The sequence below is a fragment of the Balaenoptera musculus genome, chromosome X, assembly GCF_009873245.2.
Source record: "Balaenoptera musculus isolate JJ_BM4_2016_0621 chromosome X, mBalMus1.pri.v3, whole genome shotgun sequence".
NCBI lineage: Eukaryota > Metazoa > Chordata > Mammalia > Artiodactyla > Balaenopteridae > Balaenoptera > Balaenoptera musculus.
In genome coordinates, this window is record NC_045806.1 from 42,454,197 (window position 1) to 42,480,380 (window position 26,184).

The window sequence follows — 26,184 nt, forward strand, 5'->3', positions numbered from 1 at the left end:
TCGGGGGAAGAGCATGGGTTTTGGCATTCAATTGCCTGAATTTGAATCTCACCTCTAATATTTATTCCTGTATGACTTTGGACAGGTAAAATAATTTAAAATGGTACTTATAGGATTGTTGCACTGATTAAACAAGATAATCACTGTAATGCACTTAGCACAGGGCCCAATAAATGGTTCATTTTACCTTCCACGCATCTCTGGAATCTACTCACTTCTCACCATCTCCTCTGCCACCTCCCCTGGCTAAGGCGACCATCGTTCCTGCCAAATTTAGCATCTCCAGTCTCTTCCTCCTCCCATCTGTTTTCAGCACACCCGTCAGAGCATCTATTTAAAATGCAAAGTTAACTATGTCACTACCCTGCTCAAATCCCTCCCATGGCTCCCCACTGCTTTCAGGAAAAATCCCAGGGGTTGGGGCCTGGCATTCAAGGGTCTGCATCATCTGCCCTCAGGTGGCTTATCCCACCTCCTCCTTCAACAATCTCCCTTCACTCTCTTTACCCTGTCCATGACTTACTTTCGCACAATACACCAGCCCAACCACTCCAAGCCTTTGTTTCCAGACCTAGTGCAATTCTATATTCTGAGTCCTAGTCTCCAATTTTGGCTTCCCTCAAATTTCAGTCCTGGTTCAATTGACACAAATTAGACAAATGAGAAACCCCTGCTCTGAGAGCTGGGAGGAGACCCTAGGTCAGACCCTCCCCAGGGGTGGCCACATCTGGTGTCACTTCTAACACTACCTCCAATTCCTTTGGAGTGGGGATGACTACCACTTTGGACAACCCCCGTCACATGTCTAAGCCAGCTCAATTTGTGCTGAGGGAAACCCAGAACAGTGCCTGGCACAAAATAAATGCCCGATAAACCTTCACTGAATGAATGAGACCCCAACGGTTGGGCAATGACTAAAAGTAGGGCAAGAAACAGAGAGGAGCTCTGGGATCTGGGAGTGGGGTACTGTTAGCTGGTCTCAGGAGAGCCAGGTAAGCCCTGAGTGGGTTGCCCCAGGCTAGGAGCCTCGCCCTTTGCTGTCACCCATGTCTTTTACAAATGAATTTGAATTTCCTTTTTCTCTTTATTTATTTATTTATTTTGGCCACACCGGGAGGCATGCGGGATCTTAGTTCCCCGACCAGGGATCTAACGGTGCCCCCTGCAGTGGATGCATGGAGTCTTAACCAGTGGACCACCAGGGAAGTCCTAGATTTCTTTTTTCACAAGCAGAAGGGGGGAGGTGGGGGTGATCCCAATTTAGCCTCCCTTCCTGATGCTGTCAGAGGACCCCTCTGCCTAAGGTACATCACATGCCAGGCTAGTTCTAACTTCCAGGCCTTTCTACTGGCAGGACTCTCCTGGAGGTTTCCTTATCCTTTCCTTTCCATCCATCTGTCCTGCCTCAGTCTGATCTGCCTGACCCCTTGTGGAATCTCTGACTTTCCCCCTCCCCTCATCCGAGCCCTCACACATCCTCACTCTCTCCACTTTCCTCCATCTGTCCAGAAACCTCCCTTCCCCCACCACCTCCACTCTGTCTCCAGCTTTTTTTGGCTGCTGCCTCTTCCGCCTCCCCTCCTCCTCCTTCCTTCCCTGACGCTGAATAATCAGGCCTGGCTGTCCTGGTTTCTGGAAATACCCGCGTGTGGGCAGTGGCTCAGGGCTGAAACAGGGGATGGATAGATGGGGACCGCTGGGCAGCCCCAGGCCTCCAGTGCAAAGACACCAAAATCCAGGGGTGTGGTCCATGCCGGTCTCCTTCTGAGGAAGGGAGGGCAGGAGGTTTATTGAGCAGTGGGGGAAGGATGGGAATTCAGAGGGCATGGACGCAGGCCATCTCGTCTCCCAGGTCCTCCTCATCAAAGCGGGAGAGGATGGACTCCTCGTCACTATAAAGTGAGCTGGTCCCCTGTGCCAGCAGGTCACTGGCGGCACTGTCCATCTCGTCCAGTGTCAGGCGACATGCATCTGCAATCTCCCGCTTGGCCAGGGCCACGAAGCGCGGGTCTCGGGCAAACAGGCCCAGGCCCTCGGAGATGAGCACCTGGGGGCACAGATGGGATCAGTGTTGGCAGAGGGCACAGCATGGAGTCGAAGCAGTGTGCACAGAGGGGTTGGTGTGGATGAGTGATGAACCCATGAAGGCACGCAGGGAAGTCAGTGGGGGACAGTGGGGCACACATCTTGCTGAGCAGAAGTCACAGAGCAAAGGGATAGCTACATACACAACACAGAGACTGGGGACCCTCCTTCCCAAGCTCCCACCTTCTCCCCTTCTCTCCCATCCCTCCGGCCCCCTCCCCTTCTGGACTCACAGCCTCCACCAGGCTGTCAGCACTGCCCCTTTTGCCATGGCTGGGGTCTGAGTGGGTTCCAGGCACGTGCAGACAGGTGAACGTGCGCAGTGGACCGCTGGATTTGCCGAGGTATCCGTCCCCTGCTGCACCCTCCTCCACCAGTAACAGTGGGGCATATAGGAGCCGGCCCCGCTGAGGAGGGGTTGCCCAGGAACCCTGGACCAGAATAAACATCAGGGGCATAGTGATTGATGGGTAGGGTATGAGGATCTAGGAATCACTCCTGTGCCTACCTCTTACCCCCAAACACAACTGGAGTCAAATTGAATGGGTATAAATCAGCCTTGGGTTTATTTCAGAGCATAGAAGGCCTGGGTTTAAATCTCAGCTTTGCCACTTACTAGCTGTGTGATCTTGGGTAAGCCTCTCTGGGCCTCAGTTTCCTCATCTGTACACTGGGGCTAGTAACAGTACCCACCTCACAGGCACAGTGAGGACTGTGTGAATTCACACGTGCCCCCTTCTTCAGAAGAGCCCGATTTGTAGTGTATTTGATAAATTCAGCCTAGGCTGCCCCCCACCCCTCCAGGCCTCAGCCCCCCTCCCCCACCTCACCTGTGTCCTGCTGGGCCCTGAGTTGCGCCCACGATGATAGGTGCCTGGGATGGGTAAATCTTCACAACTGCCCTGGCGCCGCAGACACTGGATGGTGAAGGAAGGCTTCCGGCCTGGGGGTGTGGGGGGCACCAGGGGCAAAGAGGAATGTCAGTGCCTCCCCAGCCCTCTGCCCTTATGGCCCATGGGGCCCCCCAAGACCCATGTCCACTCTCACCTGCAGGCGTTGGGGGCAGCAGACGGCGGCGTGGTGCTTGGTGGCCATCCACATATCTCTGGGGTCTGTGAGGTGGCAAAAGGATGGGGCGTGGGGGAGTCCCTGCCTGCTCATCTAGGTAGGAGAGCCTGTTTGGGAGGGAGGGCTGGGGTGAGCTCAGGCCTGGGCATGCGCGATGGGGTGCCATCCCCCTCTCACGTGGCTCATGGGCTCATCCTACGTGTCATGGCCAGAGTGCTGGCTGGGGACTTCCTCTTGTTCATCCTGCTTCTCTTGCCCTTTGGTTGCCTTGGACTGAGAACTTCCTTCTTCCGGAATGGTGAAAATGAGAACCCCAGAGCTTCTCCTGGGGAAAGTGAGGCAAGTTAGGCAGACCAGATCCTCCCAATGTGGCCCTGGGCCCCTGGTTCCCTCTCATTTCATGCCCTACCTTCTACAGAAACACTAGACTTTTTTTTAACTGGGAAAATTCACATAACATAAAATTAACCTGTCATCATTTTAAAGGAGACATGGGCTTTCTTTTAATAGACGTTTGTCTCACTGGAAACACCCTCTGCCCCCTGAAGTACCCCCATAAAGTGGCTAGTCCCTGCCTTCCCTCACAATCCTCCTGCAGACCTTTGCATACCTGTGGGCGTGGGACCCATCCTGGGGCACACTGGACTGTCTGGAGTTGGGAGCACCCCCATCGTCATCACTGGGCCCAAGGGAAAGTGAATCTGGTGGCTTGTCCCCGGCAGGCAGAGACACAGAAATCACAGAGCTCCGGCGAGATGGGGGCTGGGAGCCCATTGGGGCCTGTGGAAATCACAGGACTGAGCGTTGCATCCAGGTTATAACTAAGTCACTTGGTCAAATAGTGTGTCTCCAATGAGCTCCCCAGGGGCCAAATCTGGGTCTTGCCCTCCAACAGTGGGTGGTAGGTACCACATAAACATTTGTCTATTGCAGGGGGTCTTCTCTGGGGGGCTTCCTCCCAGACGCAGTATGGAAATCACTCAGGGGGTTGAAGGAGTATTTTACAATCAAGAGTTCCTGGGGGAGTGAAAGCTTATTGTCCTTACTTTGTACGTTTCCGGGTCCTTCTCGTCTTCCTCCTCCTCTCCCTCCTGCCCCTCTTCCTCCTCCTCCTCATCTGTGTCACAGGTGAGGGCCTGCCGCATCTCAGGACCCAAGTCTTGCAGGCTCCTCAGACCAGCCTGTGGGGGTGGGAAAATAGGGAATCGGGTAGCTCAGGGTCTAAACTTCCCTGTCCCTGAGTAGGAGTGTGGGGTGGGGGAAGGAGCCCCACAGTCACTCCTGACCCTCTGTGGGTCCTGGGGTCTCAGTTTCCTCATCTGTGACATGGGTTCCATGAGATCAAGAAGGCAGTCAGCCTCAACCACAGAGCTCCCACATACCCCCACCCAGCTCAGGCCCTGCTCCCAAGACCTGAAGGGCAGAGGAGGTGCTTGGGGGGGCCTCGGCCCCTAGTAGCCCCTTTTCTTTCCTCCGCCGGAATTTGCGGAAATAGTCCTGGATCAGAAATGTGGCGTAGAATTTGCCCACGGTAACTTCTTCCTCTGGGAGCAAGGGAGAGGAGGCAAGGTCACACAGGAGTCCTCTGCTCCCCAACCCCCACATCAAAGCTTGGACTCTCCCCCTGCACCCCTCCCTCTCCAGCCAGTGATGGTTTGGTGGTGGTGAGCAATCGTTGACATTCAGAGGCAGGCTTAAGGAATTGGGGTGGAGCTAGCTCACCGTCAGCTGGAGGGATGACCTCATCTAGCAGCTTCTGCTTCATCCGCTTCCAGATCTTTTTGATGACAATCCGCAGCTCCTGATTGGCTTGCTCCAGGTTCCCTGCATGGGGAGAGGATGTGGGGCATGAGCCAATAGGAAGAGCCTTTCACAGCCACTCCTTCACTGTTGGAGGGCGCGTCACAAACTTCTACCGCAGCCAAACACCGCCCCTGTTGGACAGGTGGGAAAACAGGCCTGGAGAAGGCAAAGTCACCTATTTTGAGGTTAAGAGCTAAGAGTGGGGCCCATCCCTCAATGAGTTTGCTCCTTGCACCTTCCCCAGGGACCCTCCCCCTCCTGCCCCTCCCCCTTCTCCCCACACACCTTCTGTCTTGATCTTCAGGGATGTCCGAACGAGGGCAAAGAGTGTGGCATTGAATGTCACTGTCCCATCTGAGTTGAGAGGCATGTTCATCGCCACAAGTCTCTGTGCACACCAGGGACATGGAACCCATTTTGGGCAAATGCCAGGGATGCAGGCATGTGATGCCCAAGGGCAGAAACCTTTGAGGATGCCACCAAACACCCCCTCCCTACCCAAGGCAGGGTCCTTGCCCACCCCTGCTGTGTGGTGACAGTCCTCTCAGAGGCAGTGGTGGGCAGGTGCACAGACCTTGCAGGCCACTCGGTGTGGGCACAGCTTCCCAAATCCCAGGGGTGGCTGGATGCGTCTCAGCAGGGCAACCACATCCAGGTGCTTGATGCGGCCTCTGGGGAAGGTGGGGGTGGAAGAGAGGCACTACTGGGTTGGAGATACCCCCTCTGGTCCTTACTCAAGGCCCTACCAGCTCATCACTCCCTCGCCCCACCAACACCCCATAGCCTGCCAGGGAAGAACTGGAGGGCAGTCAGTGGGGGGAGGGGAAAAGGCAGAGGACAGGGGCAGTGGGAACCTTGGGACATCTACTTCCTGGGTAATGGGAGGCATAGGTCAGAGGTTCCAGAGTTGGAAGACTGTGAGGCAGTGCACTGTCCTCTGGTATCCCAGGTATGGGGTCAGAGGGCATACTTGGCCCCAGGGTCATATTCAGACCAGATCCTCTTGAATTCATCGAGGTGATGGGGGCCCAGGATGGACCAATCTCTGGTTAGATAATCAAAGTTGTCCATGATCACAGCCACAAAGAGATTTATGATCTGTGGGCCAGTGAGTAGGAGAGGTTAGGTGAAAGGCAGAGAAGAGTATGGGGGGTTTGGTGGGGGGCGGAGGTAAGCTTCTATGGTCACTGGGTCATGAGTCCCCGGGTTGATCTTGTCGTCAGACCAGCCCTTTCACCCGCTCTGAAGATCTGGGCTCCCCACCTCATCCCCATCAGGACCAGCCCCCGGGGCAGTAGTGGTGGTTGTGGGGATTGGTCCTTACCAGGAATGCACAGAGCATGAAGAAGCTGATAAAATAGGCTATGGCAAAATTGCTACCACAGCTAAACTCCTCACCAGGGCCGAAGTCAGACTCAGGGTCACACCGGCTCCCAGGAAGGCTGGCAAGCATTATCTCCTGCCATGCCTCACCAGTAGCACACCTGGGGGTCACACAGTGGTGCCATCTTGGTGGGGAGGCTATGAAGTCATGACAAGGGGCACTGTGGGGGCCAGAGGGGTGAGGAGATGACCTATTTCTTACCAGGGGCTACATCTGGTAAAAACAGCGTTTCAATATTTTAAAAGCTGGTGTGGCCATGTTGATGACAATCACGTTTGCATTTTACAGAGGGGGTGCTGAGGCCTATGAAAGGTATATGTCTTGCAGCCAGAAAAAGGATGGCTGAGGCTAGAATATTCTAAAAGATTCTTTAGAACACAGCCAGAAAAGGTCTCAGGCAATATGGAGCCCCATGCTGCCCTGTTACTTCCATAGCTCAGGCAGTCTGGGGCCCAGAGAGGATGTGTGGGCACCCAAAAGCACGCTGGAGATCAAAGCAGTAGGGGAGAGGGTGTGTGTGTGTCACCTGAACAAAAGCAGCACAGCCTGTGGAAAGGTCTGGAAGTTGTTGTTTCGGTTGATTTGTGTGCCATCCTGAAGAGCCACCTTGCCGAAAATCTGTGGGCATACAGGGGCTGTGTCAGAAGGGTGACTCCGTGCCCCTACAGGTTCCCATCCATTTCACAACACCTAATACTCAAAGGATCCTTACAACCCTGACAAGCAGGCACTGCTGATCCCATTTCACAGATGTATGGACTGACTCAGGGTGGTGCAGCTTGTCTGTCTTTCTACCCCCACTTTGGGCTCATTCCCATCTAACCCCCTCAACAGAGGAGTGCCTGAGGGATGCTCCCCAGGGTTCCCACTTGCCTGCATCCCAATGACTGCGTAAATGAAGAATATCATTGCGATGAGAAGAGCCACATAGGGCAAGGCCTATGGGGGTGGAGAGGAGGATAGATACTCAGGTCCAGGCAGAGAACTGTAAGCCCCAGAATGCACTCAAGCCGGGGCCTGCTGAGAGATGTGGTCCATCCCCAAAGTGCCCATGACTGCCAGGGTCTCCCGAATATGGGCACAGTATTAAATACAATAGAGTAAGGTCAGTGAGGCCAAGACATGTTGGGAATTGAGAGCCCACAAGAGAGAGAAAACTGGACATGGTAAGCTGCACATGGGTATGGCATGCTGGAAGGTGTAGATCTGGGGGCGGTAAAAGGACAAGCTGAGGGTGTGAAGTGGGGATGAGGGGTGAACAAAGGAGTGGGGGAGTTACCTGAAAGGACTTGATGAATGTCCAGAGTAATGTGCGAATCCCTTCACCCTTACTGAGAAGCTTGACCAGCCGCATGACTCGGAAGAGGCGAAAGAAAGTGATCGAAATGCGGGAACTGTCCTCAGAGCTCTGGGGTTGGGCGTGTGGTGGGTATGCTCAGTCCACATTTGCCCCAGCCACCTCCCTGTCTCATGCTTTGGCCCTCCCAGCCTCCAAATCCCTCAGAACCCACGCCCCAGGGTGGTCAGGGAGCATTTCTAAGGACTTTCGGGAAGAAAGGAAAGGAGGGTAGGTGAAGAGAGAGGCAGAGAGTCCCTGTTGTGAGGTGGGGGGTCTACCTCGCCAAGGTGGCCACCATTCTGCACGGAGATATTGCCACAACAGAGGTGATGGAGGAGATGATGAGATCACAGGGCCAATGAACAAGGAGAGAAATGATGGAGCAGATACGGAGGATAATGGATGGTAGAGTTATTATCCAAGGGATGATAAGGAAGGTTATGTGGTAATGGATCAGGATGGTTGAAGGAAAAGTTGGTAATGAGGGTGAAAGGTAGAGGAGAGGGCACAGGAGATGGTGGAGGAGAGATATTGGAGCCAATGGAGGAAATGATGAAGCCGGTGGTTTCACGGAGATGAGAGAACCGATGGAGGATCCAATGGAGAAGCCAGTGATGGAGATATGGACCCAGCAGCATTGTCAATGGAGGACCATGTAGTACCCAGTGAAAGAGATGATGGAGCCAACCGTGCAGTCAGTGGTGATGACAGAACCGTGAAAGACCCAGTGTCAGAGACGATGGTGTCGGTGGAGGAAATGGAGCCAATGAAGGAATCAGAGGAGATGATGAAGTCAAAGCAGGAGTTGGTGGAGATGATGGGGCCAATGGAGGGGGATGCAGAGGCAATGAAGAAGATAATAGAAATAACAGGAGAGTCATTTTAGGAGATGCTGGAGCCAGAGGATAGCTTGCAAATGAATGAGCGGGAGCTGGTAGAAGGGGGCTTTGGCTGAACCCAATAGGGACTCAAGAGCTAGAGCTAGAGGGAGGAGCTCTGGGTCTCCAGGAGTGGGGTGGATGTGAGTGGGAACCACCTCCCCATGTGAAAGAAAGCCCTGGGGTTGAGGTGAGGGAAGGTTGGTAGGGGTTGAGTGGGTTAGTGGAGAGCCAGTCCTCACGTTGACTTCAGTGACGGCAATGTCCACTACGCTGCCCACCACAATAAGAGCATCAAACGTGTTCCAGGCATCGGTAAAGTAATGCTGTAGACAGGAGGAAAGCAGTGCCCTGTCTTCTCAGAGCTAGCAAGTTAGGGTATGGGGCTAGTAGTGGTTGGGGGCATTGGGGAGGCAGGGTCTAGGTTGGATCACATGATAAGGCTGCATCTAGATTCCTCTTCCTCCCTAGTCTCATGACTCCCTGGTTGCTGCCCCCTTGAGAGCTATGCAGTGAGTTCCACCCTAAGGAATGGGTCTAGGCCTGGGGGGTACCTTGGGTTTGAAGGCGATGATTTTGAGCACCATCTCAACAGTGAAGAGGCCAGTGAAAACCATGTTGAGGATGTCCATGACATAGTTGAAGGGAGCAGTCTGCTCATAGTGCTGGGGGAGAAAATCAGATGTGGGGACATAGCCTAAGGCAGAGATTTCCCCCCTACACCCCTACCAAATATTCTCTGTCTTGGACTGGGGTAAGTCTGGGGATGTGGTAGCACTATGGGTTGGCCAAACCTCTCACACTGTCCACCTCCCATTATGGATATTGGAAAGCCCAGCTCTTGATTTCCTAGCTTTCCTTGCAGCTAGTTCTGACTGAGACAGAAACATAAGCTTGCTGCTGCTTGGGCAGCTTCTGTGAAAAATATTTTTGATTTCCAATAAAAGGTCAAATGAGGAGAGACCCTTGGTGCAACCTTCCTTCCTATTTCCTGCTTTGAATGTGGTTTTGATGCCTGGAACTGTGACAGCCATCTTGTGACCATGAAGCAACAGTCATGAGAACGAAAGCCAACTTACTAAGATAGTAGAGCAGAAAGACAGAGCCTGGGTCCCTGATGAGCAATGAGCAAACAGCCTACCTCTGCACTGCTTGCTATGTGAGGTAACTATCATAATTCATTGACTCCAGGATATACATCTTTTCACAGTTTAGAATCTCTGAAATTGGGGTGCATTTCTCAGTCAATGATAACTTACATTTGCCATCTGCCATCTTCCCCACATTCTCACATCTCTGAAATCAGGATACAACTTACGATTATTGGCCTTTGATTTGAAGATATGTGGCACATATCTTTAAAGCTTAAGTCTCTGTCAGTTGGGGGTTTTGTTACTTGTAGCCTAAAGCATTCCTGACAGTTCTCAAGGATTTGTGCAGACAGAATAGGGTCAGGTGTCTGGCGGGATCAGGGTGGGGAGCTCAGACCTGCATGGCTAGAGCAACCGTGTTGAGCAGGATGAGCAGGAACATGAGATACTCGAAGGCAGCAGAGTTCACAGTGGCCCACACCCGATACTGATGCGGGTTCTTGGGGATATAGCGGCGGAGTGGCTGGGCCTTGAGGGCATACTCCACACACTGGCGCTGCATGTAGGTGCAAGGCATGAGTGAGCAGTGGGGTCCCGAGGCAAGGAGGTGGCGGGGGGGGGGGCGGTTGGTGGATCAGGGGTTGGAGGTCACCTGGTTCTTGTCCAGCTCACAGTCTTGGTACTCCTGCTCGCCCTGGGCACGGAAGGTGATGATGACGAAGCCCACAAAGATGTTCATCATGAAGAATGCAATGATGATGATGTAGACAATGAAGAACACTGAGATCTCCACGTGGTAATTATAGATGGGGCCCTTGTTCTCTGCGTTTGCATCGATGGCCTTGTATAGCAGCCTGGGGAGCCAGTGGAGGCAAGTGAAGGGATATCCCAGACCCCTCAGACCTGTCCCCAGATACCTTAGACACCCCAGAATATCCCCAAATCCCCTGACCTAATTACCTGAGACCTACACACCAGGCCCTCAAAGACTCCCAAAGCCCAGCCCTCCAGAGACCCAGAGATCCCCATCCAACCTTCCTGAGAATCCCCATCCAGGCCCTCCAAGACCCCCAAGTCCCTTAGGTTCCCACAGACTCCCAGTTCTCCTCCAGCCATCTGAGGATCCCCATGCAGCTCCCCAGAACTCCCCAACAAGCCCCCAAAGATCTCTAAATCCCCTGTCCCATCAACTTGAATTCTTTGCTCCATCGCCCCCCAACTAGTACTCCCAAAGACTTGTGCAGCTATCTGGAAACCCCTGAATCTCCAGCTCCATCTCCTCCAAGACCTCCACCCAGTCTCCCCAGACCTCTACCTGGTACCCCCCCTAAATCCCACGCAGTCCTCTCTAGACTTCCACCTAGTGCCTCAGAGACCTCTCTACCCAATTCTTGGAGGCCCCCCCTCACCCAGGTCCCCAGAGCACCCCCAGCCAACTTCTGGGAGATCCCCACCTAGTCATCTGATACACCCACCAGTCCCCAGAAAACCCTACCCACTCTCCAGAGACCTTCTTCACATCCCAAGATACCCTTCCACCCATCCCCAGGATATCCAAAGCCAATCCCCTAAAGACTCTTGCCCAGTCCCCTGCCCATCCCTGGGGCCCTGCCCCTCACGCAGGCCAGCCTTCGAAGGTGGAGACAGTGAACAGGGCCATCATGGCTGAAAGGACATTGTCAAAGTTGAAATCACTGTTGACCCAGAGCCGCTCCCGGACCAGGGGCCTTGACACATCTCCATCGGGGTAGACCAGGAAGGAGCCCCTGTGGATGTTGCAGACATGCTGGGTGGGTGAGGAGGGGTAGGGAGCTGTGGAATGGGGACTGGTGTCTCCAGCATGGAGGCAGCAGGGCATAGTGGTGGAGCTGGATAGCCTGGGTTCCAATCCTGCCCTTCCATTTACTGGCTGGGTGACCTTGGGCATTTAACCTCTGTGCTTCAGTTTTCCCCATTTATGACATAAGGATAATGACAGTAGGTATTTCCTGGCTTGTTACAGGGATTAATTTTGTTAATCAATGAGAACAGTGTCTGGCACATTGTTGGGGCCGTATACGTTAGCTATCATCAGCATTATTATCACCATCATTGCCATCCAGGAAAAAGTAATACGAATAATAGCCAACATTTATCAGCACTAAGTATATGCCAGGCACTGTGCTAGGCTTTACATGTACTAACTTTACATTGTAGTACACTCTCTGTGTAGTAACTCATTTGCTCCTCACAACAACCTTGTGAAATCCACACTCTTTTTATCCCCATTTTTCAGTTGAGGAAAATGGGACTCAGCAAGGTTAAGAAATGTATCCAAGTCTCATGAGATCAATTTGAACCAGGAATGTCTAACTTCAGCGAACTATTACCCTCTGTAGGAGTCTCAAGACGGAAGCTGGGGACTTGGTGGTGGGGGTCGGGTGTTTGGGGATTGTTGGGAGTCTGGAGTGGAACGTAGGTAACTCTGGGGAGTGTGGAGAGGGGTTTTGGGCAGTTATTGGGGGGGGCCTCTTAAGGACTGGTGATGTCTGAGGGCTTTTGCCATTCTTGGGAGAATTCTCGGGATGTATCTTGGGGCCTTGAGGAATTCTAGGGTCTTGGGGACCTTGGTAAAATCTGGGGGGGTTCTCTGCAGTTCTTTGGAGGAAGATCTAGGGGTTTTAGAGGCCTGGGTGAGATCTAGGGGCCTCTTTGGACTTTGGGAGGGTCCTGGGCTCCATGGAGGGCAGGGTTTCAGGCACTCACTTGCATTCTTGGGGGGTGTGTTTGGCCTCATCAGTGCAACTGTAGAATTTCCCCTGCAGAGAGGATATTTGTCAAGCAGATTCACCCTTCATCCCCCACCCCCTCCCTGCCTTGACTCATGCCTGGGCCTCCCTCCAGAGTTTCCTCCCACCTTGAAGAGCTGCACGCCAATGCAGGCGAACATGAATTGCAGGAGCGTGGTCACAATCATGATATTCCCGATGGTCCGGATGGCCACGAACACACACTGCACCACGTGCTGCAGACACCCACAAATATGGCTCATGGACACCGCAGGCCACGGTGGCCACAGGGCAAGGACTCCGGGCATGGATGGAGCTCAGGGACTTGGGTCAGGAACATGTGGTCTTGGGTGAAGGATGTGTGGGTACCAACGGGAAATGTGTTTGCCAGACAGGGGTATGTGGCCACATGTCAGGAACTTGGATCACAGAAATGTGGCCTTTGGTAAGGAATGGATGGTCACTTGTAAGGAACATGGATCAGGCCACATGGCCAGTGGTCAGGGCCGTGTGGTTACACATTGCGGCCAGGCTATGTGGTCATGCATCACTGCAAATGGTCAGTCGGATCAGTGATCCTGGCCCCAGGGGCGGGGCAGGGTCTGGGTCCCACGGATTTGGGTGGGATGGGATTACCTTGAGTCCTTTGGCCCTGTTGATGGCTCGGAGGGGCCGTAGTACTCGGAGTACTCGAAGAATCTTCACCACCGAGATGGCACTGGAGCTGAGGAGGGGGCAGTCCTCAGGCCATGGCCCGGGCCTGGCCTTGGCTCTTGGAGGAATGGGGTAGGCAGGTGTCACTCACTGGATGCCAAAGGAGATGAGGGACACGCTGACCACCAGCAGATCCAACAGATTGAACCAGCTACGGCAGAAGGAGCCACGGTGCAGGAAAGCCCCGAACACTGTCATCTGGGGAGTAGGGGGACATCAGGCTAGTTACACCCCAGATCCGGGGATAGAGAGGGGAGTTGGGGATGGAAACAGGAGAGTTGGGCTGCAGGAGTGGATGGGGAGTAGGTTGAGGTAACTGGGGGTATGATGGGGGGTCCATTAGTCACCTTTAGTAGAATCTCCACAGTGAAAATGGAGGTGAAGGCATAATCGAAGTACCCCAGAATCTGGGGGGCAAGAAAGAGGGGGAGCCACCAAGTCATGGCTGAGGGGGATCCTAGCTGTGTGTATCTCTCAGTAAGTTTTGCTGTCCCTCCCTCCCTCTCTCCTCCCCTCCCTCTCTCTCTCTCTCCCATCGTCATCATCATCAAGGACTTTTCTACGAGGCAAAAGCCTTGGCCACCAGAAAGACAAGGGTTCAGATTTGGGCTCCTCTGCCTCTACTCAGCTACATGGGTGCCCTTGGTCTCCTCAACCTCTGAGCACAGCTTCCTCCTCTGCCAAACACTGATCACCTCCCCGGTGCTTCCCCAAGTGTGTTGCACTCATAATAAAGGCTGGCACTGCTGCAGCTGCCATTATTGCTCCTCTCTCTCTGCCCAACTAGGGGTCTTCTCCCTGCCTCCACCCTGGCCCCAGCTTGTGCCCAGTAGAACACCCTTGGGAGTGTCCCCTGAGCCCCCAGCCCAAGGCTCACGTGGTTGCGGAAGGAGTGGGCTCGGATGGGGTCCTCAGCTGCCAGGGACACACTGCTGAGGATGATGAACACCAGGATAAGATTGGTGAAGACGTGATGGTGGATGAGGGTGTGGCAGGCCTTCCTCAGCCTGGGGAGTGGGGAATGGTCCATGGTCAGAACACAGGACCGCAGAGTTGATTGGGGGAGCCCGAGAGATACAGCATGGGCCCTGTTGCATAAGGCCGTGCACCCCACCCGAGCCTTGGCTGCTCCCTGGTCCTCCCCCTGCCCCAGCCCCTCAAGCCCCAACGCCCTGCACATTCGCAGCACTCACGGGTTGGTTTGGCTGAGGCAGAAGAAGGCGCTACCCTCAGGGATGGGTACCACCTTCTCCTTGGGTACAACTTCCTGCAGGAGTTCCACATGCCCTGCACCCCCTTCCTCCTCCTCCTCTTCCTCCTCCTCCTCCTCCTCTTCCTCCATGCCTGGCGGCAGAAGAAGATCAAAGGAGAGAGAATTAATTGAGAAAATGTATGTAAAGCACCTAGAACAGTGCTTGTCATGTCGTAAATTCTCATCTCCCTGCTAGAATGTCAGCTCCTCAGAGAAGGAATTTCAGACTGTTTTGTTCACTGTTGTGTCCTCAGCACTTAGAACAGTGCATGGGACACAGGAGGGGCTCAGTAAATGTGTGTTGAACGCACATTGCCATCTTCAGCCATATACATACTATTTTATAATAAAGGCCCTGAGAAGTTCTGCAGTAAAACAAAATGTCTGTTTCTCTTCTTTAATCTCAGCGTCTCAAATGTTCCTGGCCACACACCAAGCCCATTATTTTAAAGATGATGTTGGAGAAGGCTGCTCTCCAGAGAGGAGGGTCTCAGGGGTCACGAGCTCTGCCTGGGTGCTGTCCCCAAGGTCCCATACCTCTTCCACCCGGCCTTGCCCACTTGCCTGCTCCTTCATTTTTTGCACCTTCCTCTTCCTCATTCTCCCCACCAGGCACCTGGGGACAGGAAGATGGGGGTCATCGATGATGGGGTAGACACCAGGGGATGGACACAGGGGAGGCTTGGGAGGGACACAGTAAAGAAGGAATGAATAGGCAGAGGATGCGGGATAAAGACACACACGCATAGACAGATATTGGTGGTAGTGGGAGGTGTAGACAGAGCCCAGGCCTCTAACTCACCAGTGCTCCATTCTCCTGTGGAGTTTCCTCAGTGTTCTTCTCCCTGTGCGAGGAAATTGGGGAGGAGGCGACTGTTAAGGATCGAAGCAGATAGGTAAGGCCAAGGGAGGGGGTCATTGCAGTCAGAACAGACCTTTCTCAGGTCCCATACAACCTCCCTGCTTCCTCCCTCATCCCCTTAGTCTATTCTCACAGCAGCAGGAGGGATGCTGTTAAATTCTGTCTGATACATTCCTCCTCTGCTCACACCCCTCCCATGGCTCCCCACCACTCAGAGCAAAACCCAAAGTTCTCACCATGGCCCAGAATGCCCTTCATCTGGCTTTTCTCTTCCCCCCATTTGAGCTCACCTCCTACCACTCTCCTTGTTCCCAGACCAGGTATCGAACTCGGGGCCCCGGGTGAAAGCAGTGAAAGAGCCGAGTCCTAACCCCTGGACTGCCAGGGAATTCCCTCCATGGTGTTTTTTGAATGTGCTAAGAATATTATCACCTCAAGACCTTTGCACTTGCTGTCCCCTTGCCTTGAACACTCTTTCCCCAGATATTTGCATGGCTCGCTCCCCCACTTCATTCAGGCCTCTCTTTAACTGTCACCTTCTCATAGAGGCCTTCCTTGATTACCCTAACCAAAATAGCAATCTTCATTTCTCTCTATTCTCTTATTCTGCTTTCCTTTTCTTCATTACATATTATTAACATATATTTAATTAAATTATATTGTTATATATTCATTTGTTTGTTTTGCTTGCCTTCCCCAACTAGAATGTCAGCTCCATGAAAGCAAGGACTCTGTCTTCTTTAACCCCTGCTGTCTCTTTAGCATCTAGAACAGGGCCTGGCAAAAAGTAGGTGCTCAATAAATGCATGTTCAGTGAATGAGGACTGGAAGGTTGGATCTGCAGATGGGGATTGCCAGGGTGACCAAGGCATCTCTGGTGGTGTGGGATGTGTGTGGGAGGGTCCCAGTCAGGGCTCCCAGGGAGAGACTGTCTTGGAGGCAGAGCCAGACCTCACCTGCCCTTGCCCTTGTCAGTGCCTGCATCTCCACTGGCCAGGTTGTCCACAGCAATGGCAAGAAACACGTTCAACAGGATGTCTGGGGTGAGCTCAGGCTACAAGGATGGAGAAGCAGCCTGCCTATGGAGTGCCCATGTCCCCATTATCCTCCCCCAACCCTGCCACGATCCAGCCTCCCAAGGCTCTGAGGATACAGTTGCCGCAGATGAAGAGGATGATGAAGTACACGCATACCAGCATCCCTGGGAAGAAGGGGCCGCCATAGGCCATGATACCATCATACATGACCACATTCCAGTCCTCACCTGTCAGGATCTGGGGGTGGGAGGTCACCGTGAAGCTCTTGGGACCCTCTCCCCAACCTTGGGTCCCCCCGCCTCGCCCACCCATCCCATGATCTCCAGGTCCCACCTGAAAGACAGTGAGGAGGGCCTGGGGGAAGGTGTCAAAGGTGCTTCGCTTGGTGTGTGTCTGGTCAAAGTTGAACTTGCCCCCAAACAGCTGCATGCCAAGCAGGGAGAAGATGATGATAAAGAGGAAGAGGAGGAGCAGCAAGGATGCAATGGATTTCATTGAATTGAGCAGGGACGCCACTAGATTGCTCAGAGATGCCCAGTGCCTGCAGCAGAGATGGAGGGGGAAGGGTTGACACATCCAGTGGTGAGTCAGGAGCCGGGGCAGGGCTCCAGCTTGGGATGCACTGGGGCGGACTGGGTTAAGATGAGCTTTTGTGTCATTGTTGGAAGTGATTTTGGAGTTGGGGTGAGGTGAGAATAAGAAGTAAGGGGAAGGTTGTATTCAGGGTTGGGGTTGGCATTAGGGGAGATGAGGTTAGTATGGAGGGTATATGGAAGTTGGTGAAGCTAAAATTGGGTTTCAGGTTGGGCCTGGGGTTAGGGATTGTAGCTGGGGATGGGGTTGGGGAATATTTGGAGTTGTAGATGACTGAGTCGGGGATAAGTCTGTGGCTGAGGGTTGGGATAGAGGAGAGGATGGATGGGGATGATATTGGGGCTGGGACTGGGGATGGGTTTGCATTTGGAGATAGGCTGATGGTTATGAATTTGGGCTGTGGGGGTTGTGGCTAGTGATGGGGATGAGGCTGGGAGCTAGGAATGAGGCTGGAGGTGGGCTTGGGCTTGGGTTATGGGGCTGTAAATGAGCTTGTGGATGATGAGTGGTTGGTGGTTGGGGTTAGAGATGGTGTTATGGTTGGGGGTGGGGGACGGGGTTTGGGTTGGGGATGAGTATGGAGTTGAGTTTGGAGATGGGGTTGAGAATAATGTCCTAGCTGAAGTTGAGGCTGAGGAAGGGGATGGAAATGGAGTAGACACCCTCCCCAGCGGACTTTAATCTCCAGGAAGGCAGGAACTTGTGTCTGCTTTGATTCCTGGTGTTTCCCTAGGGCCTGGAAGGGCGCCTTGTATGCAGTAGGCACTCAATGGATATTTGATAAATGAATGGTGATGCGGATATAGTCATCATTGGAGCTGGGGTGGTGGCTGTTGGGGCTGTGTTTGGGGCCCCCATCCTCTCCCCCGACACACACACACACACACCTGGTGACCTTAAAGATCCTGAGGAGGCGCACACAGCGGAGCACCGAGATGCCCAGGGGCTGCATGGCGCCCACCTCCACCAGGGTGGTCTCCAGGATGCCCCCACAGACCACGAAGCAGTCAAAGCGGTTGAAGAAGGAGGAGACGTAGACAGAGGGCCCCAGACCATATAACTTGAGAAGCATCTCCACCGTGAACAGACAGAGCAACACTTTGTTGGCATACTCTGTGGGGAGAGGGGCAGGGGTGACTGGGCTAGTCAGTTTTTGTGGTGACATGTGGGGAGGTAGGGGCCATGGGGCGATCTGGGGTAGTTGGTATCCGTCCAGGCACAGGCCGGTGGCGTGGTTAGGACTAGGGATCGGGTGATTTTGTAGGTCACAGTGGGCAAGGTTCTGAGGGGCTTGGAGCTGGGGCGAGGGGCAGAGCTGGGGTGTGGGCCTCGGTCAGCCTCTATGAATACAGAAAAACTCCAATTCAAGGGTAGAGTTAGAATCTGGGGTTTAGTTGGGACTGGGGCTGGTTTGAGGGTTGGGATTAGAAGTGTACTCAGTATTCAGGTTGGGGGCTGAGATTAAGATGAATAATAGTAAGAGCTAACACTTGTAAAGTGTTAGCTTTATGTGGGCCAGGCAATGTTCTAAGCATTTTTCACTTTAACTCATTTAATCCTCCCCACCACCCCCTGAAGTGGATACTACTACTATTCCCATTTTGTAGATGGGGAAATTGAGGCACAGAGGGCTTAACTTGTCCAGACAGTGCGGTGTTAAGAGCCTGGACTTTGGAGCCAGGCTGCCTGGGTTTGCCACTCACTAGCTGAGTCCTGGGATTAGTCACTTACTGCACCTTAGTACTTAATTCACCTAAAGTTGCAGTGAAGAGAAATTGAGTGAGTACAGGTAAAGTGCTGAGAACAGAGCTTGACACACACAGCAAGTGCTATACAAGTGTAAGCTACAAGGTAGGATGGAACAGGCTAAAGTTTCTGCATTTACTTGGGTAGGAGGGCAGTATCTGGGGGTGTGGGGCACCCGAGAGATCCTGGATTGGAGCTTCTGGGGTGGAAGGAATTGGGGGCTGGGGGAGAGGGCTGGCAGGCTGGGGGGTGCACCCTGGATCTGGGTGAGCCAGATGGGCTGCCTGTAGTGCTCCGAGGCGATGGTCAGCGTGTTGAGGAAGACGAGCAGCAGCACGGCCCAGTAGCAGGCATTGGACTTCACAGCCCGCCGGCAGCGCGCCCGAAGGCCCCGGTTGGCTCGGCGGAGGCAGCGGCTGTGGGGATGGGGAACCCACCGGCTGAGATCACCTACCTAAGCCTGCCCTGGGGGGCTCAGGTGGGGGAGCCCGGCGGTCATGGGGGGCTTGGAGGGCTTGGAGGCGGGGCTCACAAAGTCATGGGGTCCAGCTGTCACACAACTTTTGCAACTCACCAGACACTGGTTTTCATGATCTTGTTTCTGGAAAAGAGGGGGATGGGAGGTAGGCATCGTCAGGGGCTGAGCGGCAGTCAGCGGCGAGGGCTGGAGGTCAGGGGCTGAGGTCAAGGTTGGAAGCTAAAGTAAGGATTGGGGTCAGGGTCTGTTCTGGGTTCTGGCTGGGTCAGGGGTCAAGGGCTGGGGGCCCTCACAGGCAGCGTGTACAGCTGGCCAGAGCCCCCTCTTCCTCTTCCTCATCGCCTGGGGTCTCTGCCATCGAACCGGTGTCACTGGCTGGGAGGCTGGCTGTGGGCAGGGTGGAAGAAGCGGTCGGCACATGAAGATCCCAGGGCTCTGCCTTTGACTTTCTCCTCCGCCTACCCATCCCTCCCCCTTGTCAACCTTGCTGGACCCCCACCGTGGCTGCTGGTGGAGTGCGTGGAGTGGGTGGAGTGACTGAACCAGTGCAGACGTCCTCGTCTCCTATTGGTCAGCTCTGCCAGTTGTGGCCCTGTGGGGACATGGAGGACAGTGGTGGATCACGGCCTGGGGCGGGGTTAGGGCCCCGCGTGTGTGTGTGTGTGTGTGTGTGTGTGTGTGTGTGTGTGTGTGTGTGTGTGTTCTGGGTGCAGTCTGGGAAGGGTATCTGAGTCCGGGTTCTGTGTCCTAACCGGAGGCTGGGCCTAGAGGTTTTTTTTTGTTTTTGTTTTTGTTTTTTTTTGGCCGCACAGCATGGCATGTGGGATCTTAGTTCCCCGACCAGGGATCGAACCCGTGCTCCCTGCAGTGGAAGCGCGGAGTCTTAACCACTGGACCTCCAGGGAAGACCCAGGGGCCTAGAGTTGCTGCGGGCTGGGGCTGGATCTCAGGAGGGCAGCCCACATCTGAGGCATGCGTGGAGCAGGGAGTGGGCCAGGTTGGGATTGCCTACGGTGGCTGGCCTGGCCCTCTTGAGCCACAGAACCAAAGTTGCCATCAGCTGAGGGGTCCTCCATGTCCAGCTCCTCCGCCTGTGTGATCCAGTCCAGGTAGCCCCGCAGGTCCTCCTCCAGCTGCTGCTTCTCTCGAAGCTTCTGGAAGTCCCCTCGCGCTTTTGCCTTCTCCCTCTCCTTAGAGAACTCTCTGAGGGAGGAGAATAGAGGGTTAGGTGGGGGAACAACCCTGGTCCCCTTGCCATCACCTCCCAGCCACACTGACTTCCTTGCTGTTCTTTGAATATGCTAAGCATGTTTTAGCTTTGGAGCCTTTGCACTGGCTGTTCCCTTTGCTTGGAACACTCTTTCCTCAGATACCCACATGGCTCAATCTCTTTCACACTTTTACTCAGATAACGCCATCTCAAGGAGGCCTGTCCTGATTGTCCTTATTTGTAACTACAAGATCTCAGCATTCCTATCTTAACTCTTCCTTTCTTTCCATAGCACATATTCCATATAAGACACTACACATATGTGTGTGTATGTATGTACACACACACATTTACTGTGTATGTTGCTATTGTCTGTCTCTCCCCACCAGAATGTAATATCCAGGAAGGCAGAGATTTTTGTCTCTTGTTCCATTCCTAAAACAGTGCCTCACACACAGGAGATGCTCAATGTTGACTGAATGAATGAAGGGGTATTTTAAATGGGTTTTGAAGGATGCCTAGCAGTTTGCCAGGAACAAAGTAAAGGGACAAGGGCTGAGGGGCAGGAAGGAAGGCCCGGGTAGGTGTCTAGGTTCCTCACCCACTCAGGACACCAAGTACAAGGTTGAGTACGAAGAAGGATCCAAAGATGACAAGACTCACGAAATACACCCAGGGCAGCTCATACCCCATGGCATCCTGCATCTAGGGAGAGAGAGGGGGCATGCATCCCTCAGGGTGTGCGGACACTCCCGCCCGAGCTCGGTGAGGAGAGGCAGGTGCAGCTTCTGCACTGTGTGCCCGCCGTCCACCTCACCCAGTAGAGCACGTCAGTCCAGCCTTCCATGGTGATGCACTGGAAGACTGTCAGCATGGCGAAGAAGAAATTGTCGAAGTTGGTGATGCCTCCGTTGGGACCTGCCCAGCGTCCGCGGCACTCGGTCTGGTTCAGCGTACAAGCACGCCCCGATCCCGATGACGCACAGGGCGATGGGTCCTCCTCCGCCTCTACGTCTGTGGGAAGACTGGAGCTCTGGAACCCGAAGCACGCCCACCCACAGTCGTTGCCACCTTGGAGGCCCGCCTACCTGGGAAGCTCGCCTCAGGGTTCTAGATTTTTTTAAATCGAAGACAACCCTTAGCCTCTGACTGTGCTGGGTCAGGATTCTGAACCCCTGGGAAGCTGTGAAGCCCAACCACAGGGATCTGAGGAGTGGGACTGTAAACCTCGGGGCAGAATCTTGTGAATAACAGTGAGGCGTGAGCCTAGGAGCAGTCTTGTGAATTTGGGAGGGTCTCTTGAAAGAAGGGTGGGGCCAAGACTTGGGTTTGGGTGTGGATGAAAAAGACCTGACTATTTGGGACCAGTTCTGGAGAATGGAGTCTTCAGTGTGGGATAGGGCCTTAACCTGTGAGTGGAAACTTGTGATAGGGCGGAGCAATTAGCTAGGGGGGTGGTTGTAGTCTGGAATTGAGGGCGGAGTCTTGAATATGGGGGGGCGGGGTAAGACTTGTTTATCTGGGGGCGGAGCCTGAACTTGGGGGCGGAGTGTTGTGAATTTGAGTGTGTCCCCTTGAGGACAGGGTGGGGCTTAGGAGCCAATGGAAGGGGCGTATCCTGTCCCGGGGGCTGGGGTGGGCTTGCTGACCAGATCCCAGGAAGTAGCACGTTTTGTGCATGCGTCCGAGGAACAGCTCGAGCCCGATGATGGCGTAAATGATGATGACAAAGAGCACGAGAAGTGCAATATGCAGCAGCGGCACCAGCGCCTTCATGATGGAATTGAGCACTATGTGCAGGCCTGTGGGGAGCGAGGGGTGGGCAACGTAGGGGCGGGGTCAGCTCAGCGCCCCTCCCGCTCTCCCCTCCACTACCTCCAAGCCCGGGGGACGAGCCACTCACTCGGGACCCCGGACACCAGCCTCAGTGGCCTCAGCACCCGAAACGCCCGCAACGCCTTCACATCGAAGCCCCCCGGCTTCCCTCCGGTATGCGGGGCATCCCCCGGGCGTCCGGGCCCCTGCTCCAGCAGCACGCTGAACAGCCTGATGGGGGAGTACAGGACAAGGAGGCGGGGGTCAGGCGTTGGGACCCCCCCTTCTCCCCTCCCTTCTCCTCGGAAAAGTACAAGTCCCTCTAACTGGAAATGCAAATAGGTTTAAAATATGTTAATATTCCTGATTCTGGCTGCCGAATGGAGGCAGTCTGAAGCAGTCGCTTCCCCGAGCCCCGAATTTAGCGGGCCTGAGGTGGGAAGTTGAGCTAGGGTTGGGGGTATCCCTTGCAGAGGCGCACCCGACCACGACGATGATGAAGTCGAGCAGGTTCCAGCCATTGCGGATGTAGGCGCTGGGGTGGAGCACCAGCCCGTAGGCCACGATCTTGAGCACGGTCTCCACAGTGAAAATCACCAAGAATACGTACTCCACCTGCTCCTGGGGGCGGAGCCGGGGGTGGGGGGCGGGAGATCGGGAAGTTATTTGGGAGTGGGGTTTGTTTGACAGGGGGTAGGGGAAGAGGAGCTTAGCGGGGACCGAAGGGGGGGGGGGGCTGGGCAGGAGAGGGTCATCTGGGTCAGAGAGGGGCGGGGCCTGGCTGGAAGGCTTGAGGTGTGGCTCTACTGGGGCTGTATCTAGCTGGAGGCGGGGCGGGGCGGGGCTAGCCTCACCAGGTTGTGGTTGGCAGTGTTGGAGTCATCCTCTGGGAAGGGGATGTAGACCCCAAGGGCCACGCAGTTGGCAAAGATGGTCAGCAGGATGAGGATGTCGAAGGGCCTCAGGTGAACACAGTTAAGGACCCAGGCAGAGTGATCTCAGAGCCCCACATTCCCTTGGGGCCCTCTCCACCCAATGCTGACCCTTGACCCTAAGGTGACCAGCTCTGACATTCCCAGCCCCTGCCCTGACCAAAGCCTTGACTCTGACCCCCCCCTGGAAACCTTAGCCATCCTCAACTCTTGCTGAGATTTAGTCTTTGACTCTTGACCCCCCTGGTGACCTTCACCTTTCTCAACTCCCCCTTGAATCCAGTTCTTAATCCTTGATCCCTGCTGACCTCAGCCCTCTTCCATTCCAGTCCTGGCTTAATCCTTGACTCTTGGTACCCTGGTGACCTTCACCCCTGAGCCCTGCCCCTGGCCTTCCAGGATGCTTCCATTCCACAATGCTGATGCAGGACCGCCGCAGGGGGTTTGCCAGGGTGAGGCAGAAGAGTGCCCGGGGTGAGCGCTGGGCACTGGCCACTGCCACTGTCTTGTGCTTACTGTGCTGAGTCCTTCGCTTAGGGGTCCCCAGGCTGGATGCCCCACCGATTTCACCACCTGATGCTGGGGGCCCAGGGCACAGCCCCCATTCGGGCCCAGGGCCTGTCCCATTGGCTGGACTGGGCTCTGGGGTGGTGTCTGTGTGGAGAAACCGAGTTGGGGGGGGAACAGGGTATTGGGGCAGTCATGGCTGCCTCCTACATGATCCTATCCCTCTGTCTGAGGGAAGGAGAGAAGAGCATGTAAAATTAGGGAAAGTTGAGGGTACCTGAGTTAAAGATTGGGGGATAAGAGTTGGGATTGGAGTTGATTGACGATAGAGTGAGAGTTTATAGGGGAGTGAAGGTGAGATTATGTTTCTAATTGAAGTAGGGTTTGGTGTTAGATTTGGGGGGGTAGAGCTTAAATTAGCATGGGGTAGGATTAAGTTTATAGCTGGAAGCAAATTTAGGATTAAATTTGAGTGGTAGATTTTGGGTTGGGTTTAAATACCGGTGGGAGTAAAGTGTTCTTGAGATATGATTTAGGGTTAGGACTGGATATTTGAATGAGCTGGAATTTGAATTAGGATCAAGGTTAGGTTTTAACGAGTTTGGGTGGGATCTGAGTTTTGCACTGGGGTTTTCAGCTAAAGCCATTCCCAAGTCCCTTGGCCTTGTTTCAGCCTCCAAGGGGCAGTGGGTTGGCCTGGTTAAGATACCCAGCTTTGGAGGAAACAAGCTATCTGAGTTTAAATCCTGACTCTACCACTTGGTAGCTGTGTGTGGCCTTGAGCAAATTATGTAACCTCTCTGAGCCTCAATTTCCTTATCTGTATAATGAGATGACAGTAAGAGTACCTACAATATAGGGTTGCTGTGAGGATTAAATGAGTTCAGCATTCAGAAGAATGTCTGGCACATAGTATTATTCCCATTTTGCAGGTGGAGAAATTGATGCAAAAAGAGAGGTTAAGTGATTTGATGAAGTAGCTGAATTGGGAGCCAAATCCAGGCAGTCTCTGACTCTAAGCCTTCACAACTTACTACCACCATCAAGTGTGTATTCTCTCTCTCTCTCTCTGGTCCTTAAAAATGGGTCTGCACTCTTTCTGGAAAGTCAGAGACCCACTCACTAACAGTGCTTATATCCAGGGGTTGGGGTTGAGTTTCGGTAACTTTAGAGCTTATGGTAAGGTCTGTATCCACGTTGGGGTTTGGACTCTAAAGGGGGTTTGCCCTCTGGTTGGTAAAGTTTGTGTTAGGATTAAGCTTGGGGCTGGCACTGGAGTTGAAGTTGGGGTGGGCGCTAGGATAGAGATCAGGGCCAGGATTGGGGTTGGGTTTCAGTTGGGATCTAAGGCTGTGTTTGGGGCTGGCTGGGATGGGAACAGGGTGATGTGATTCTGGTCTCCTAAAGGCTCTCCAGGGGTGGGGTCCTGGTGGGCAGTGGGTGGGTCAGAGGGGCTGAGGATGGAGCAGAGCCCAGGCTTGCTCCAAGGGTCTGCAGGGGTGGAAGCCTGTTCTCACCTTTCCCGCCTTCAGATGCCGCCATCCTCCTTTCGAGGTTGAAGAGCCATCTGCACACAGCCCCCCTCTCTTCCCCCAGCTTTGGAGGGATTAAGGTCACAGGGCGGGGCCATAACAGGGTCGGATGGGAAGGTGAGGAGGGGTGGAGATGGGACACTTGTGGGCCAGAGTCTGGCAACAGAAAAGGCACTGATTTAAAAAAAATATTTTTACAAAATATATACCAGCACCAGAGTCAGAAACTAAAATAAGAAAAATGATAATTGTTTCCCAACAGTACCTGAAATTCGAAGTATGTAGGAATAGACCTAACATAACATATGTGCAAGATCTCCATGGAAAAAAATTATCAAATATTATCAAGTGATTAAAGGGGACCTAAATAAATGGAGAGATACATTAAATTTACTAATTGAAGTAGTCAATATTGTGAAGATGTCAGTTCTTCCCGAAGTGATCCAGAGATTCAGTGCAGTCCCAAACAAAGATCTCAAAAGGGACTTCCCTGGTGGCGCAGTGGTTAAGAATCCGCCCGCCAATGCAGGGGACACGAGCCCTGGTCCGGGAAGATTCCACACGCCGCGGAGCAACTAAGCTCGTGTGCCACAACTACTGAGCCTGCGCTCTAGAGCCCGCGAGCCACAGTACTGAAGCACGCGCGCCTAGAGCCCGTGCTCCGCAGCAAGAGAAGCCACTGCAGTGAGAAGCCCGCGCACCGCAACAAAGAGTAGCCCCCGCTCGCCGCAACGAAGACCCAACACAGCCAAAAATAAATAAATTAATTTAAAAAAATCTCAAAAGATTTTTCCTTGAAATTTGACAAACTGATTCTAAAATGTATATTGATATACAAAAGACCTAGAAAAGCCAAAATCCTTTGAAAAATAACAAGATGGGAGGACTTGCCATATCAGATATCAAAGCTTGTTATAAAGCAAGAGTAATTACGAACAGAATAGAGTTCAGAAACTGAGTCCCACATATAGGTACACGTGATTTATGACAAACGTGGCACTACTGAGCAGTGGAGGCAGGGTAGCCTTTTTCATGAATGGTTTATATGGATGTTTACTATGTAATTATTCTCTGGAGTGCACACATATA

The 26,184-nt window shown here is 53.6% G+C and overlaps 1 protein-coding gene across 3 annotated transcripts; it reads right to left on the bottom strand.

Annotated features, from left to right (window-relative positions):
* Positions 1 to 1,816: 1,816 nt before the first annotated feature.
* On the bottom strand, positions 1,817 to 25,105 carry CACNA1F (calcium voltage-gated channel subunit alpha1 F). 3 transcript variants are annotated; one of them, XM_036839810.1, is made up of 48 exons: positions 25,081 to 25,105; positions 23,461 to 23,710; positions 22,979 to 23,084; positions 22,606 to 22,745; positions 22,213 to 22,355; positions 21,959 to 22,111; positions 21,127 to 21,323; positions 20,911 to 21,014; positions 20,145 to 20,302; positions 19,599 to 19,691; positions 19,393 to 19,486; positions 19,196 to 19,222; positions 18,877 to 19,037; positions 17,763 to 17,988; positions 16,615 to 16,822; positions 16,398 to 16,518; positions 16,201 to 16,282; positions 15,185 to 15,227; positions 14,947 to 14,998; positions 14,324 to 14,474; positions 14,008 to 14,137; positions 13,478 to 13,537; positions 13,222 to 13,328; positions 13,053 to 13,140; positions 12,545 to 12,652; positions 12,394 to 12,446; positions 11,268 to 11,414; positions 10,301 to 10,502; positions 10,046 to 10,204; positions 9,112 to 9,222; positions 8,800 to 8,883; positions 7,958 to 7,978; positions 7,620 to 7,748; positions 7,214 to 7,279; positions 6,867 to 6,958; positions 6,281 to 6,440; positions 5,927 to 6,054; positions 5,531 to 5,627; positions 5,242 to 5,344; positions 4,876 to 4,977; positions 4,567 to 4,697; positions 4,200 to 4,334; positions 3,764 to 3,933; positions 3,371 to 3,478; positions 3,133 to 3,260; positions 2,916 to 3,028; positions 2,319 to 2,516; positions 1,817 to 2,047 (listed from the first exon to the last, which is right to left on the bottom strand). In XM_036839810.1, the coding sequence occupies exons 1-48, from the start codon at positions 25,103 to 25,105 to the stop codon at positions 1,817 to 1,819; spliced, it is 5,895 nt and encodes a 1,964-aa protein (XP_036695705.1). The 3 variants fall into 3 exon arrangements, with proteins under 3 accessions (XP_036695705.1, XP_036695704.1, XP_036695706.1); XM_036839809.1 differs by having other exon boundaries at positions 20,112 to 20,302; XM_036839811.1 differs by having other exon boundaries at positions 20,112 to 20,302; positions 23,553 to 23,557; positions 25,031 to 25,105.
* Positions 25,106 to 26,184: the final 1,079 nt, after the last annotated feature.